The 14,404-nt window shown below is 38.9% G+C and overlaps 1 protein-coding gene across 5 annotated transcripts in view; it reads left to right on the top strand.

Moving 5' to 3' along the window:
- The window catches only part of LOC121097832 (BTG3 associated nuclear protein), a 153,144-nt gene that overhangs the window by 57,026 nt on the left and 81,714 nt on the right, over window positions 1-14,404 (top strand). For all 5 annotated transcript variants that reach the window (XR_005831098.1, XM_040615173.1, XM_040615174.1 and 2 more), the window contains one exon: window positions 10,968-11,135. Coding sequence is in view for 4 of the 5 variants with exons in the window: in XM_040615173.1 (XP_040471107.1) it covers window positions 10,968-11,135 (168 nt within the window). In the remaining variant the exon portion in view is untranslated. The remainder of the gene's footprint in view (window positions 1-10,967; window positions 11,136-14,404) is intronic.

Here is a 14,404-nt window from a genome sequence, read left to right as displayed (position 1 = left end):
TAAATTGTTTTCTCTCTCCTTCTCACACTTTTCTGGTTGTTTTTGCGTGATACAAGCGGTGAATTTAATTCTCCATTCTTGAACGTAAGCAGCTGCTTAGCTTCTCAGTTGCAACTGTGATTGCATGTAACTTGACTGTGTGTGATGTGCTGTCAAGCATTTGTGAGTTCATAGGCTCTACAGAAAGAAGAAAACTTAATGCATTAGGTCACTTGGACCATCTCATTCCAGCTGATGCACAGTTGTTCCATCCTGTCAATACTTTTCTGCTTTGGCTGGACTTATTTAAAATACATGCTGAAGTGTGCTGGTCCTCGCTTCTTGAGAGGCAGCTGAAAACATTCAGATAAGTCTGTAAGCATGAAAGCAGTTTTCTCAATGACTTCAAATGTTGCTTCTGGACTGTAAAATGAAAAAAGGGGCAAGATGCGTAATCTGTAAGAAAGATGCGCTCATTGGGAAAGTTACTGCTACAAATACAATAATTTAGTTGAGCAAGTGCTGTTTCTTTCTAGTGAAAATCAAGGGAGTCTTGTGTAGGTTTCAGGATTCATTACATATTCATGTATTAACAAGCCCCCAGCCCTGATGTCAGCAAGCAGTATTGGACCGTTTATAATTGATGCGTTGAGTGTGATGTCCAAGGATCATCTTTATCAATACTGAAGACCCATATGAACTATGAAGTGACAAGTGAAATAGAGGACTCTTTGTACCACAGTTGAACTAATCGCTGTTTGCTTTGGGCTGATTCCTCCAGGCGTGAAACTTCTCCAGTGTTACGACTGTTGGCAGGGTAGTTACTCCAGTGTACAGTGATGATGTCCCTTTAGGACCTAACTCAGAAGGATGCAGAGCATGCTTTCCTCTCACCATCTACAGAGGAGGCTGGTGGTTACCCGGTGTCACTTGGGCTCAATTCCTGCATAAATAAAATCTCCTAATGAACTTTCAGTGGACTCCGGACAAGAAATATTTTCTTTGCTATCAAAGGCCTATAAATGACAAAATTGAACTTCTGCAGTGTGGTTTTAGAAGACACGAAGAGTCTAAGAAAGTATTTGACCCCTGACATTTTGAGAGGAAAAGCAGCTCAGCCACCAAACACAGATTGATCAGCGCAAAAGTAATGTACATTCGTCTGGAAAATGCATTGCTGCATGCAAGGAGAGCTGTGATTTTACAAAATCTCATGAACGGAATTCCAGAAAGTTGCATAGTTTTTCCTTTCCTGGCTTTGAACTTTCTTTTCTCCATTTCACAAGGGTTAAGAAGTGAAGTGAGGAGATGCCTCAAGCTGACTGCAAGTAAAATGTAAATAAATTCCCGCAGCGTTCAGGTTTCTGTCGTGCCAGTCTTTTCCAAAGCCACAAGCTCCTTCGGAAGGGGAGAAAGTTTCGTTGTTGATTCATAAGTGAGTTTTTCTTGGCGGCACGTGTGGTGGTGTTTGCCATCCAGATGGGCTCCCGAGGCACTGCGGCGAGGGCTTATGTAACGCGATGTCTCGGGAAGGGGGTGGTTAAAGCAACAACCCTCCTTTTTCCATCGGTTCTGCTGCTGGTTCTGTCAGATCACATTGTGCTGCTGTCTGAAAGACAAACAGCTGTTTAATCAACCTCTCTGTAAAACTGTGGCTATCAAAAATGACCTGATGTGTGGTTACTGGCAGCGGCTCCTTAAAATCAGAAGTATTTATTTCGATCAAAGTTATTGCTTCAATTTAGGTGATTCCATTTGTTTTGAGCATCAGACTGTGATTTGAAACAGTAAGTTGATCCTTTGGCAATAAACACATCATATACTTAGGTATGTTCCATTCCAAAACAGAATGATGTCTGATAAGCCTTGTGGGATTATTTCTCCCAGCGAGTAAAAGAAATAGCGAGATCTTTGCTTGCTGACTGCGATCGTAAATGAATGCTCTCACATTTTGAATGTGCAAAACTAAAAGGTAAATTTAACTGAAGACTTAAAAGCACAATGTCCTGTAAGTGCATTTTTATTATGCAAAAAGAAGGTAATAGTTATCATGAGCACATTAGGTGTTTTATTTGGAAGGAGATTGTTAGTGGCCGGGTAAGTGAAATGATCGTCGGAGTCTTTAGGTCCTAATCTTCATGAAAAGCCATTTCAGATAAAAATGCTTGTGCAGTCTGTATGGAATGCTGCCACTGCAATTTTTATCTGTACAGCTATAGCTATATGAAGTATGCAATTCTGCTTTCTTACTGAGATCTAAATGTTGCATGAATGTATACATTTTGGGAGGAAATGGAACATACATCGTTTTTCAAGGTATCTTGTTTTATTTGCTCTGTCTTTGGATTTTTGCAAGATGTTTTTTAGAGCAAGCTATGTGTTTTGAAAATGGGGGGAAAGATAGAAGCAAATGTCACTTGTCTGGTATCATTGTAGTGGAGTACCTCTCACGTAACCTGTGAACTGTAGCAAGTCTGCACTGGTTGACATGAAGAGTTTTCTATTTTCAGATTACAAAGCCTCTGATTTGTTCTAGAATTATTTTCTTGTGGAGTTGATGGATTCATTTAATGAGTTAGACACTTCATGTTTTTGATAATTTGGTTATTAAACAGTTACATTTATGCAGCTGTTGATATTCTGTCACCATCGGAGAAATGTGATCAAAAGATCCTTACGGGAACGCCTTACGGCTGTTGCTGTAAACCCGTATGGAGCTCACCTCAATCAAAGCGTGCAACCAGGAACATCAGAAATACTCTAGTTCTGTAGTGAGTGATTTGCTCGCTTTCATTTCACAGCATATCTCTGGTTCTGCAGTTCTGCTAACCTTTTGTAGCACTTGGCGTGCGCTGCGAGGGAGTCGGAGATTGAGCAAACATACACATGCACGGATAAAAATGCGGGTGTTTCTTGCCAGACTGGTAAATCTGACGTTCCACTAGATGGCATTATTTGCGTGCTTATGGCTGTCTCTTGATGAGTCAAAATAAACCAGGTTCTGCTCTTGGTAAAATAGATAAAAATAGACGGGCTGGTTTTCCAGAAATGTGATAAGATGTGCCTGAATGTAGATGCTCTTATGTTTTAGAAGAGGATACGTTGGTGGAATTTGGAGATTCTAGACGCTAATTACTTTTTTTTTTAAAAAAACCAACTTCTGGTAGGGTCCTGTAGACCTTCATGTGTCCTTTTAACTTGTAGAACAAGGGCATTTAAAATCATGTGTAACTTCATGTTTCCTCTGGCTCCGTGATTTGTTAAAAATGAAATATTCAGGCAAATATGCTAAATAAATATTAGGAAATATTAATGAAATATCTGGACAAATTAACTTCTAATAAAATAAAATTACATGTTAAGTATTCTGGTAATGGAATACTAGTTATTATTTCTTTTGAGGAACAGCACATTGCCAGAATGAAATAATGAAATCTGAGCCAGATCTGCGTATGAGCGTCAAGAAGGTGCTTATTTTTCTCATGTAATGTTTGGTTTAAAGATCTAAAGCTTCTAAAATACAAGACATTCTGTCTATGGTTTACAGAGAGCAAGAACAGAGAAACCTCATGCCTTTTGGGTTGTACTGTGTTCTTACAATGTCGTCGTGAGTTTTTTTTTGTATGTGTGGGGGGTTTTGTGGTGTGGTTTTTTTGGTTTTTGGGGTTTTTTTTGTTGGTTTTTTTAACCCAACAAAAAGGCAAAAAACTGTCTGGGTGTTGGACACCATGTATTTTGCTTGAAGCAGAAATACTTCTACGAACCTCTTGTAAAAGGTGAATGGTCTCCTGCAGTATGTCTTTGACCTGGTATGCTTGAGACAAATGTGAAAAATAAGATGTGGTTACAGCCATCTGTCTGCATAGACCAAATCATCGGATCTGCAGCTTCAGGTTGACAGAGAAAGTTGTAACAACTGAAGCAGTGAATAATTCACTTTCACTTTAATTTGTTACTTGAGACACAAGCCTATATGTGCAAACACTTTTTGTGTTTGGTAGATATTTAAAACAAGTTAATTTCTGAAATGCTTCTTCGATGTTTTAGAGTAATTTGACATTATTGAGGAAAACTTTCTTGCCTGTTCTTCTAAACGCTTTAGTGTTCTACTTGCATAAGATTGTAATCAGCAAATTGTCTAAACAGTGTAATTAGCATTTTATAAATAGTTGCTGACTGTAGTTTAACATTTCTTCTGATCTTTGATGCTGGTACATCAAAATGCACCCTTTTGATCCCGGAAAGTATTCCTACCAGGCAGATACTTAATTTGAATTTGGCTTTGTTTTGGGAGCTGAGATGAGAAAACATTCTTTTAAGTGGTTAGTTTTCCTGAAGTAGCTAACACGCAGATTTTAATTCTAAAAGGGAAGCAATGAGTGACAGGGTGTTACCTCTAGCCGTCCTGTTCATGCACTCAGGGAGCTGCTAGCAGTTATGGTTAGGGACAGGTGGTGTGTGTCTTGGTCATTGTGAGACCTATAACAGCTGGGATTTGGGGGGAAGGGGTGCTGGTAGGCTGATGTCAGTTCAGTCTGCAGAAATCTATGTCCACAGTCTCACTTGTGTTCCAGTTATCTGGAATCCATTTCTATATCCAGTTACCATACCAGTAAAAGGTACGAAAATAGAATGTTTAGAGTCTGGTTCCTTAATGTGCTGATGGGTGTATTTATATAAGATGCACATCATGATGGCATCTGGAAGCCAGGAGAATTAAGCAATATGAGCAATGCACTCCTGGAAGAAACAATTTTTTGGTGTCCCTAAAGTTAGTCCTTGTTCCCTAAATTGTCTAATCACATGCTCACACTTAAGGTCACTGACTTCACTGACATTTTTCACATCTAAAGTGTTTTGTTGAACATGCCTGGCTTTTCCAGTTATGCTTTTAGTGATATTTATGCATTTCCTTACTCTCTTGTCCTGACAGATTTAACTTTCTTACTGTAGGTAACCAATTTCTAGGTATTTGTTGTAAAGCAGTTGTAAAATTAGCAGTTAGGTGTTTTGTCATAAAGGTACCCAAGATAAGACTCCTTGTGATCTCTGGTATAGAGTTGAGTTCCTACTGACAAAGTAGAAAGGGATTTGATTAGCATGGAATTTTGAGGTTTACATATTACTATAACTTATTTGAAGAGTACAGTAGAATAATCTTTTTCTATGGAATCTTATTTGCAGAAATCCTCCTTAACCATATCTCCTGTACCTAGGAAAACAGGGCATCTCTTTTCTTGAAAAGCTGACAATTGAAAATTTCATGGAAAAGTTCAGATTTTGTGAATATTTTAGTGTTTGATTTTTATATTTCACTATTACAAATATTCTGGTTACTGACACAGGTTTAGTAAATTCTCCTTTAGGTATGGGTAGTAGAACAGGACTTCAGTTGCATTTAAGGCTGTTCATAACTACCCCCCTGAACACAGTTTGTGCTATAACATGTGCACCCTCTAGTCTCTAGTAGTCTATAAATTTATTGCTGTTTGAAAGGTATGAATGTAATAGTTAAACAAAGGAACTGTAGAAATAAAATGGAAAACAGACTAATTGCTTGGTAGCTGGATTTTCCTTCCCTCCTCCCTCTCTCCAAGTTTTTAACAGCTCCCCCCGTCTCTTTTTGGATGCTGTTTAGCCTGTGGATGAGAACAGTGTTATGGAAAGTGATTATCTGGTGACATGACTGTTCACAAGCATGTGATGTTGGAGAAGCTGCCAAGGTTCTGCCATCCCACCGATTGTAACGGGATGAGTTTTCCCTGAATGAGGATGATGTTGCTCTCTCCTCCTGCATCCCTTTGCCCAACCGTAAACAAGCCTCAGTTTTGGAGGGGAAAACTGCCTCCCAGCTGTGGAAATTGCACATGCACACACACCCCCCACCCCCCACCCCCCCCTCCCATCCCCCCAGCTGTTAAATGAGTAAACAATTCCTCTTTTTCAAATTGTTTCAATATGGTCAATGTATGACCATAATTACGTTTGAAGAATTGAAGCCTGAAGGCGCAAGAAGTAACTTCAGAGGTGCTTAATTTTTTCTCCACTGTTCCAATATTTAGTACAGCAGATTTTGTTGTCATATGCTATTCGTTTAATAAAAAGAACTCCAAATGTATGACCCTTATGTGAAAAAATGCGTTTTGTTAGCCAAACCCCCAAATAATCGCCCCTCTTCATGATTCTGTGCAAGCAGAATCTGAAGCCCTTGTTTTTCATAATATCCATCATATGCTTGTCAATTAAAAAAAAAATTCTGTTCATCAGTTTAATGATTTGAATTTTGAATATGACATCCTGTTGCTTTTTCCTCTAGATTTTAAAAATTATGTTGAATTTGGAAATGGGAGGAACAGTTAACCAAATCTGTTTGGATTACACATACAATGTAAATATGTCTTTATTTTAGGCATGTGGCTGTTAAATTCTCTCTAGTGGTAATACTTTCCCTAATCTTTCAAAATGTAACAGTAACAGAGGGAAAGTCTGTGCCATCTCACTATAAAGGGCAGCAGAGGGAACTCTGCCAAGTCCATGAAAATAATGATTTACCTTTTAATCTTCTAAAGCAGGGTGGTATTCATGGAGAATGGGAAGCAGCATGACCTAGCAATATCCAAATGAAAGCTGTTGACATGAAGTTTGGTTTTTAGGAGGCTGATTTTGAATGCAGTATCAAGATGGAGTATTTCGTGTCTGGTTTTGATATTACAAATGTCTTCTCTTCCTCCTCAATTTGTTCTTAATTAAATTTCTTTACAATTTAATGTTTTTATGTGGATTGTTTTGTCTGCTGACTGACTTCTGACCTTTAAAAAGGAGAGGATTACTTTCTCAGGAACACTGTTTTCATGGGGTTTCCTTTTTTTTCCTCCTAATTAGTCCTGTTTTCAAAAACCTGAACCCTTTCTCCCCCAGCTTTGTACATTAGCTGCCCCAGAAGTTTGGCAGTATATAGTATTTCAGACATCATTGCTGATGATCTTTGTGTCAGAACCGGATAATCTTCACTGCATTCCCAAGCTTTTTTTTTTTCCTTTTGAACCACAGAAAGATTTATTTTGTGGTGCACAGGAAGCATTCTGGAACTTGGGTCAGTCGTCTTTTTAGTTTTATAGCAACTTTGGCAAAACTGCTCCCTGTTTCTGATCTACGATGTGGAAGGCAAAACTTAGTATGATGCACCTGTTGGCTTCTAAAGCTGACCTTTAATTTTCCTGGTGCACACATGCCTTTCTCTTAAGCTTTTGCTTGATAAGATTTGAACGTTGGTTCTTGCTTGCAAACCGAAGTGATTTCCTCTTTGTGCATTTCAGAATAGCCTGTGTCTGTGAATTCTTTGTGCAGACGTTTTTGTCTCTAAAGCTCTCGCTAGTATGTATCTGGTCTATAGAAATCACTCAAGCTCTTGCAATTTACTAAATAACTGAAGTATTTTAAGTCTCTGGTGTGTTTTCATAGAAAGCTTTGTTTAGGAAGTGAGGTTCCCAAAGAAAGCAAACTTGGACCATAAGTGTTTAAAAACAAGCACATCCTTTGTTTTGAATGTTACCGACAACCCATTGTCCTAAATGAAAGATCGCTAAAAACAGTCAGCCATCCTTAGATGATCTAAATCCTTTATTTCACTCTTCTTCTATAAGTGCATCTGTCTTCCAAAATATGGTTGTCTTTTTGCCAAAGTGCTGAATTACATTGCTGAACGTATTTTTTATGTGTTTTTTGCAGGGTTATGTGGCTCATAGATAACTCTGCTGCTTACAACTTACAATACTTCATGCTGCTTTTGACTAGCAAATGTTCCAAAAAAGTAAAATCCCTTCTCAGTGAAGTATTTCTGCCTTTTCTAATATAAACTTCCCAAGTTAAATGTCTCATTTGCAGTATCTTGCTTTAGTGCTGCCTTTCTAACTTTGTTGGTATTTGATATACTCAGAATGAGACAGCTGAAAGCTCTCATGCATGTGGTCATTTATGGATAGAGAACAGAAAGTCAGCATGCTTCAGTTCTCCAATATTGTTTGCACGTGTTTTTGGGATATATCTATTACAGGTAAATCATATTTCTAATGTTACGGTGAACTTATCTACTTAAAAAAGTCTCCATTGTCATGGGCATTAGATTTTTCTTCAGTCATCGGTGGACTGTTATGAAATGTGGTTGCTAAAGACCTCTTTGTAGAATAACATTTTAGACTGTAATACCAACAGGATAGATTTATACATCTGAAATTCATTTAACCTTTATATCAACTATCTTTGTACTTAAGGGCTAATTTTTCATGCCTAATTTGCACATGCACTTACTGTGACTGAGTATGCAGTTATGGTAAAAAAAAAAAATATCTGTGCAGACAGCAAGCCTTTCATCTATACCAGTTTTACACCTTTGACCACCGTAACAGCTAAGTAGGAGTTTCACGAATAAGGGAAAAGAAATAAGTATGCCTGGCTTTGAAAATCTGTGCCTGATGTCTTAGGTCTCCCTAGCCTAAAATCTTCTCTGACTCTAGCCTGTTCAGCTTGTTATCTGTTTTCCATACTTTCCTCTGTAGTCGTGCTCTCTCCGTTAAGGTAGCGGTCTCTATCCAGTATTTCATGGCTGTTCCTTATCATATCGATTAAATTATAGCTTTTGTGATCACTAAGTGGAAGAAGGTCTTTTCCTGTCTTCCCTCAATAGAGCAATTTCTGGGACATTTTATGTCACAGCTCTGGCACTCAGCTTTCTTAAGCTCTTGTCCTACATGGTGTGGGTCTCCTAGTATGAACAGTTCACTGCACCTGAGACTTATCTTGTCCCATATATCTATATCGCTTTTGATTTATCTTTGAATTAAGTGACTGCCTGGAATATGCCATGGATTACACTGAAATAGTTAAAATTCCTAGCTAGACTGCTTTTCTGTGAGAGTTGTCTCTGACCTACAGTTGATTCAGTCACTTCTCTAAACAGAGCACCATACAATGTGAAAGTCATTAAAATGTATTTATGAATGAAATATGGACATTTTTTCGAAATAACCGCAGAGCATATGACTGTTTTATGTAGGACTACACAAGTACTTTTGTACGTACTGACAGCTGAAGTCGTGTCAAGAGTTAAAGCACAACTATTTTCATTGGACATTACTGCAAACATTTATAAACCCATTTCTCTGTGTAGTGCATATTAGTAATAGATTACACTGAGAAATGTGGTCTCAGTATTTACAATACAGAATGTGCTTTCCATTTGCTGACACCTATGGAAAGGAAACTGTTGCACAGCAGCAGATGATAATTTCAGTAGATTTTCCTCCTTTCCGACTTCCACCCCCTTTTTGGACACATAATGTAGGGGTTTTAAAGCCGTCTCTAACGTGCTTGCCGTCACTTGCCAGTAGAAAAATCTTGGGGCCTTTAAAGCACTTTTGAATTAGCTTTTTGATGCCAGTGTTTTCCTCCTGTATGTTCTCTACTTAATTTCAAATAGCTTTTTGAACAGAATGGAACTTAAATGTGTTTAAAAAATGATGATGACTTAGTAGATACAGGACTCCATTTGCCTATGTTAAATGCGTAACCTGCAAATTTCAGGTTCTGTGGACTCCAGGCTCATTTGTGACAAAGTACAAAGCTCTTAGCCTGTGCAAAGCTGGAATTTTGCAGTTGTAGGCTTCAAATGATTTGTCTTAAAGGAACAGACCGTATCTTGTTTGTAGGACAATACAACAGCTTAAGTACTTCACAGGATCAGGATCCTATTTGAGAGTAAGACTGAAAACCCAATAAGTCAAAAAGATTATTTTACTTTGCAGGGTACAGAAAGGAACTGATACCAAAAAGAATCCTTCAAGCATAGTCATGTTGAGTAAAAGCATGTATTACAGCCTTGGATTGTTTTTTGAACTGCAGTATTGCGTATCTCAATCTGGAAAGCTTAGAAGTACTGACATTTAGAGAATGTTAAATGTTCAGATAGTTGTTTTAATTCACGGGTTTTGAATCTTCGAGTTTACGTTAAGTGTTTTTTCTGCAGCCATAAGGATTATAAATTTCTCTTAATTTACAGTCAACTGCTAGTGCTTTAAGCAAAATATAAACCACACTGAAGCTTACAGTGAAATGGTAAACGTATGTAGCAATATGAGGAGGACCTTGAAACAGCTGACAGTGCACATGTTTCCTTCCCAGTTGTAAAGCCACTTGTCCAGATGTCGAAACAAGTATTTCTTGTCATACCTGAAATAGTCTTTTTGCTCCCTCTGTTTCTTGTATAACTAGGCTTCCCCTTCGGGTGCAGAGGTTGCACATGATAATGAACCTGGTTTGAGTTGGCCGTGGGACTCAATCCATATGAGCTTTGTTTCAAAACACTCGGTTCAACTCACGAGTCAACACTGTGTTAATATAGCAGTTTGGCAACTTAGCACCAAGTGCTGGAAAGTGCATAACGTGGCTCTTTAAGTGACTTAATACTGGTAGTAACGTGTCAGAAGATTCTAATTTTGTGTGTTCCATTTTTATTGGTTTCTGATGAATTTTGAACTAAGTTTTAAGAGGCTTTTCTTATAGGGAGATACATGTATCTTCCTACTTCTAAGACCTGCACATATTGTGGGGCACTATCGGTGAGAAATAAAGCTTTATCCAGTTTTGGCTTTGGGGTGCTGATCCTTCTGTGGGCTAATGTTGAACAGCTTGAATGTGATAGTGCAGTTTCCATGGATGAAAGTGTGGATTAGAAAACTGCGTAGTCTGCTGACATTTTAAAATATATATGTATGATTAGTTAATTTTGTAAATGGTTGTTGAAATCACATCACTATAGTTTTGGCGTTTTTCATAATGTCATTGTATTCCTTTAGGCAGTGTCAAGCATGAGGGCGGTTGTAAAATTTTCACAGTTGCTTTGTTCGTCTTGTCTGTGAGTGTGTCATCTGCATTTTCCAGAAAATAGGGATTTATGCTGGTTTTCACCCCTTTGTGTTTCTCTCTAATTACAGGTCATCTATTTTATAAATTTGGAATCACAGAATCTGACTGGTATCGAATCAAGCAAAGCATAGACTCCAAATGCCGAACAGCTTGGAGGCGGAAACAGCGAGGGCAGAGTCTTGCTGTGAAAAGCTTTTCAAGGCGAACACCTTCATCATCCTCTTACAGCGGTTCAGGTAAAAAACAAAAGAACACCCCCCACCCCCGCCCCGCCAAAACGCAAACAAACCCCAACAGAAATGAAAACTTAGAGTAATAATGCCCTTTGTTTTTCAATGTATCTCAAAATTATTTTGATCTTTAAGTTATATTTACAACAGGTGCATGTAGTATCCACAAATATGAGCATTTTTGTGTAACAAAGAGAAATGGAGAAACTCATATTTCTCAGAATTGAATTTTTGGAGTGGTTTTTATATTAGTGCATGTTTTTTTTGAAGTACCATTTATCACTCACTGGCGAAGAGGCCTCTCTATTACCGTGTGTGTATGTCTGCGCTGCTACTCAAGGAGTGTATCCAAGTGTACTGAGGCCAACCCGTTGTAGTTAAATCATCATGGGCCTTCAGGGCAAGCCAGCCACCTCCTGGTACATTTGGAATCCTTTGCTGCCTCACGGGGCTTGTGCTGAAGTACATGCCTGGTAGGTTGAGATTCTAATCCTGTTTCATCTATGAATTGCGGTCAGGCTCCTAGTTGCAGTGCGTTGCTGATGCTGGAAAGGAAGTGAGATGCGTGTGTGTGTTCGCAAGGAGAAGAGGGAGAAGGGAGTCTGTCTCTAAAACAGTAGTAAAGAACAGGTTTGCCAGAAATGAAAGTGTGGCACATTCCAGTGTGTGAGAAAGATTGGTTTTGCTGATTTGTACCTCATCTGAGTGCCTGGCATCACTTGAGGTGCTTGAGAGCATCCATCCACATGTGTTAACTGAAAAAATCCAGCACATGCAGCTCTGTGCAATCATATGGGTTTTTTTACCATGTTCATTTTTTTGAGTGGGAGGTCAAAATGTTTCTGCAACTGATGTTCATAAGAGGACTCAAGCGAATAAATCTTTCTCAGTCTGTTCACACCATTTAGTAGGACGTGCTAAGTTTTGTTCCTGAAGTATTTTCCTCTGAAGAAATAAAATATGTTGTAGGTGATTCTATATTTCCATATAGGTATGTAGGCATGAATAATAATAACAAATGAAAAAGACTGACCTAAGTGTTCTCATAGGACATTTCTGGCTCATGCTTTTAATATAAAGTGGTGTTATGGGACGTTTGTACATCATATATTAAAAACAGTGTTTTGGAAGTGAGCCCAAAGAAAAGGAAGTAAGTTTATTTGCCTGCATAAAATTTTTGGTTGCATGTTAACACTAACCACTGTATCTCATGCAAAGAATGCCAAAATCTGCTTTCAATGGAAAATTTTATGTGCTGGAACTGGGAATCATATCCAAAATTCTCAAATTAAAACAACTAATCAACGTAATGATAACCATAAGCCATATATGTTGATGCGATTTTTAGTTTCAGTCTCTTAGCAATTGGTATTTTAGAATAAAAATGCAGTAGTAAGTGGATATTATGGGCCTGTGCTCATTAGACCATACTCCTTGACTGTTGTTGAGATTTATTATTAAAAAATATTAATCTCCTTTATTTATTTAGAGATTTAGGGAGACCAGTGTAGAGACATAAAACACAGACTCAGTGAATTCTTGTCTTCAGGAGGCCATAAGATAAGTTTTGGTGGAGTTTTCCTGTTGTTGTGGTTAAGCTGAAAACTGAAATTTCCCCCCCAATTCCGCTAACCTGATTCGTAAGTAAATTGTTGCATGGGTACAAAGACACCTGAATTAAAACCTGGGATTTCAGCAGCATGTTATCTGAGCAGGTGGGAATAGCGTGGGACAGACACTCATGAGCTGGTTCTGCAGGAGCCACCTTGGTGTTCTGTGTTGTGCGCCCAGGCCAGCTCCCGTAGCTGGGGCTGAGCTGGCTGCTGTGGCCCGTCCGTCTCCAGGATTTCCCCAGGAGTTTTTATGCCACCTGCATCTCCCGCCGTACAGGTTGTCTCATCTCCCAAGTCCCCTAGATAGCAAAGAGGTGGCTGCACGTCCTTATAAAGACGTCTTTGGTCCTGAAGATGATGAAGGTCAGTTGAGGCATCTTTGCATGTCCTTGGCAGGTCTGTATAGACTGCCCAGCCAAAAGCAGAGTACTGGCAATAGCATTAACAGCTGCCTTTGGTAATGGTGTATGAAAATGTTCCCATGGATCCAGTCTTTTGTTAATTTTCTTTGAAGTATTGCTCTTACTCAGGATGTCATTGGCTTCGTTTTCTGGGAGGCTGTAAAGATGTTAGATGAGTTCACCACTATGTTTGCACCCACTGTGAAAAAGCTCTTAGAAAGACAGACTGCTTTTTAGAATCAGGTGGTATTTTGAAAAATTAATTTCATTCCAAAGTCAGGTGGGAGTGGTATTTCACCTGAAGAAGGAAGAGGAGGTATGAGGAAAAACAAGAGAGTGAGTTGAGATGCTGAGTGAGTGTATAAGGAAAAGAAGAAGAAAAGATGGAAGGACAAAATGTAGATTCACACTTGTTTAAAAAGGTAACTTTTGCATGACAGGGATGTAATTTCACCGAACAGTGTTCAGGTGACTTCACAGACTGCTCAGACTGCCTTTGTGGTTTGACAACCCTGGAACCCCTCAATGGAATTACAGCATCATAATTCACAGGCATCTGTTCCTTATTATACACACTGTATAGTGGATATAGCAGAATTCCTGCTGCCAGCTAGCAGGAAAGAGAAGTAATATTTCACAGCTCTGAAGTAAAGGAGGTCTGTATTTCACAGTTATGACAACATAGCTGTCAAATATGGCTTTTTAAAGTGTTACATATGAACCCAGACAGTTTTTATGGTAGCATTTGTTTCAGGGGGCAATTTAAGGTGAGCCTTGAACAGTCTGAAATTCAGCTACTTGAGAAACTGTCTGTCCCGCTATTGTTAGTTACAGCTATTAAGATCAGCTTCTAGGTGCTAAACGTCAGGTCTCCGCCCAGCCCTGGTTGCTGCTGTCTGCAGAAACCTGTGTTTTGTTTCACCTCCATGTCCGTTCACATGTAACAGGCATTGGAGTTATCTGTTGGGTGGAATATAGCAACTGCTTCTCACGAAAGATATAATGGGAAAAAAAAAAAAGCTCTTAAACAATTGTGAACGGCTACCATGTCATGTTTACGCGGTGAAGGGTGCGAGGACGTGCAGTGTGGATTCTTGCATAATGCTCTCTGAGAAGCTCTGGCTTTGGCTCCACTCAGTATAAGACTGTATGAATTTTATTCAGAGACGCTATTGTTATTTAGTTTGATCAGGACGTGTAGTAGCGCCTGGTTCTGTGACTAGTCAGTTTAGGTGACTGTGCACCTTGAGGTAAGTGTGTC

Source organism: Falco naumanni, chromosome 15, assembly GCF_017639655.2.
Source record: "Falco naumanni isolate bFalNau1 chromosome 15, bFalNau1.pat, whole genome shotgun sequence".
Classification (NCBI taxonomy): domain Eukaryota; kingdom Metazoa; phylum Chordata; class Aves; order Falconiformes; family Falconidae; genus Falco; species Falco naumanni.
The sequence above is the reverse complement of the archived record's forward strand: the minus strand, read 5'-3'. Positions and strand labels throughout refer to the sequence as shown.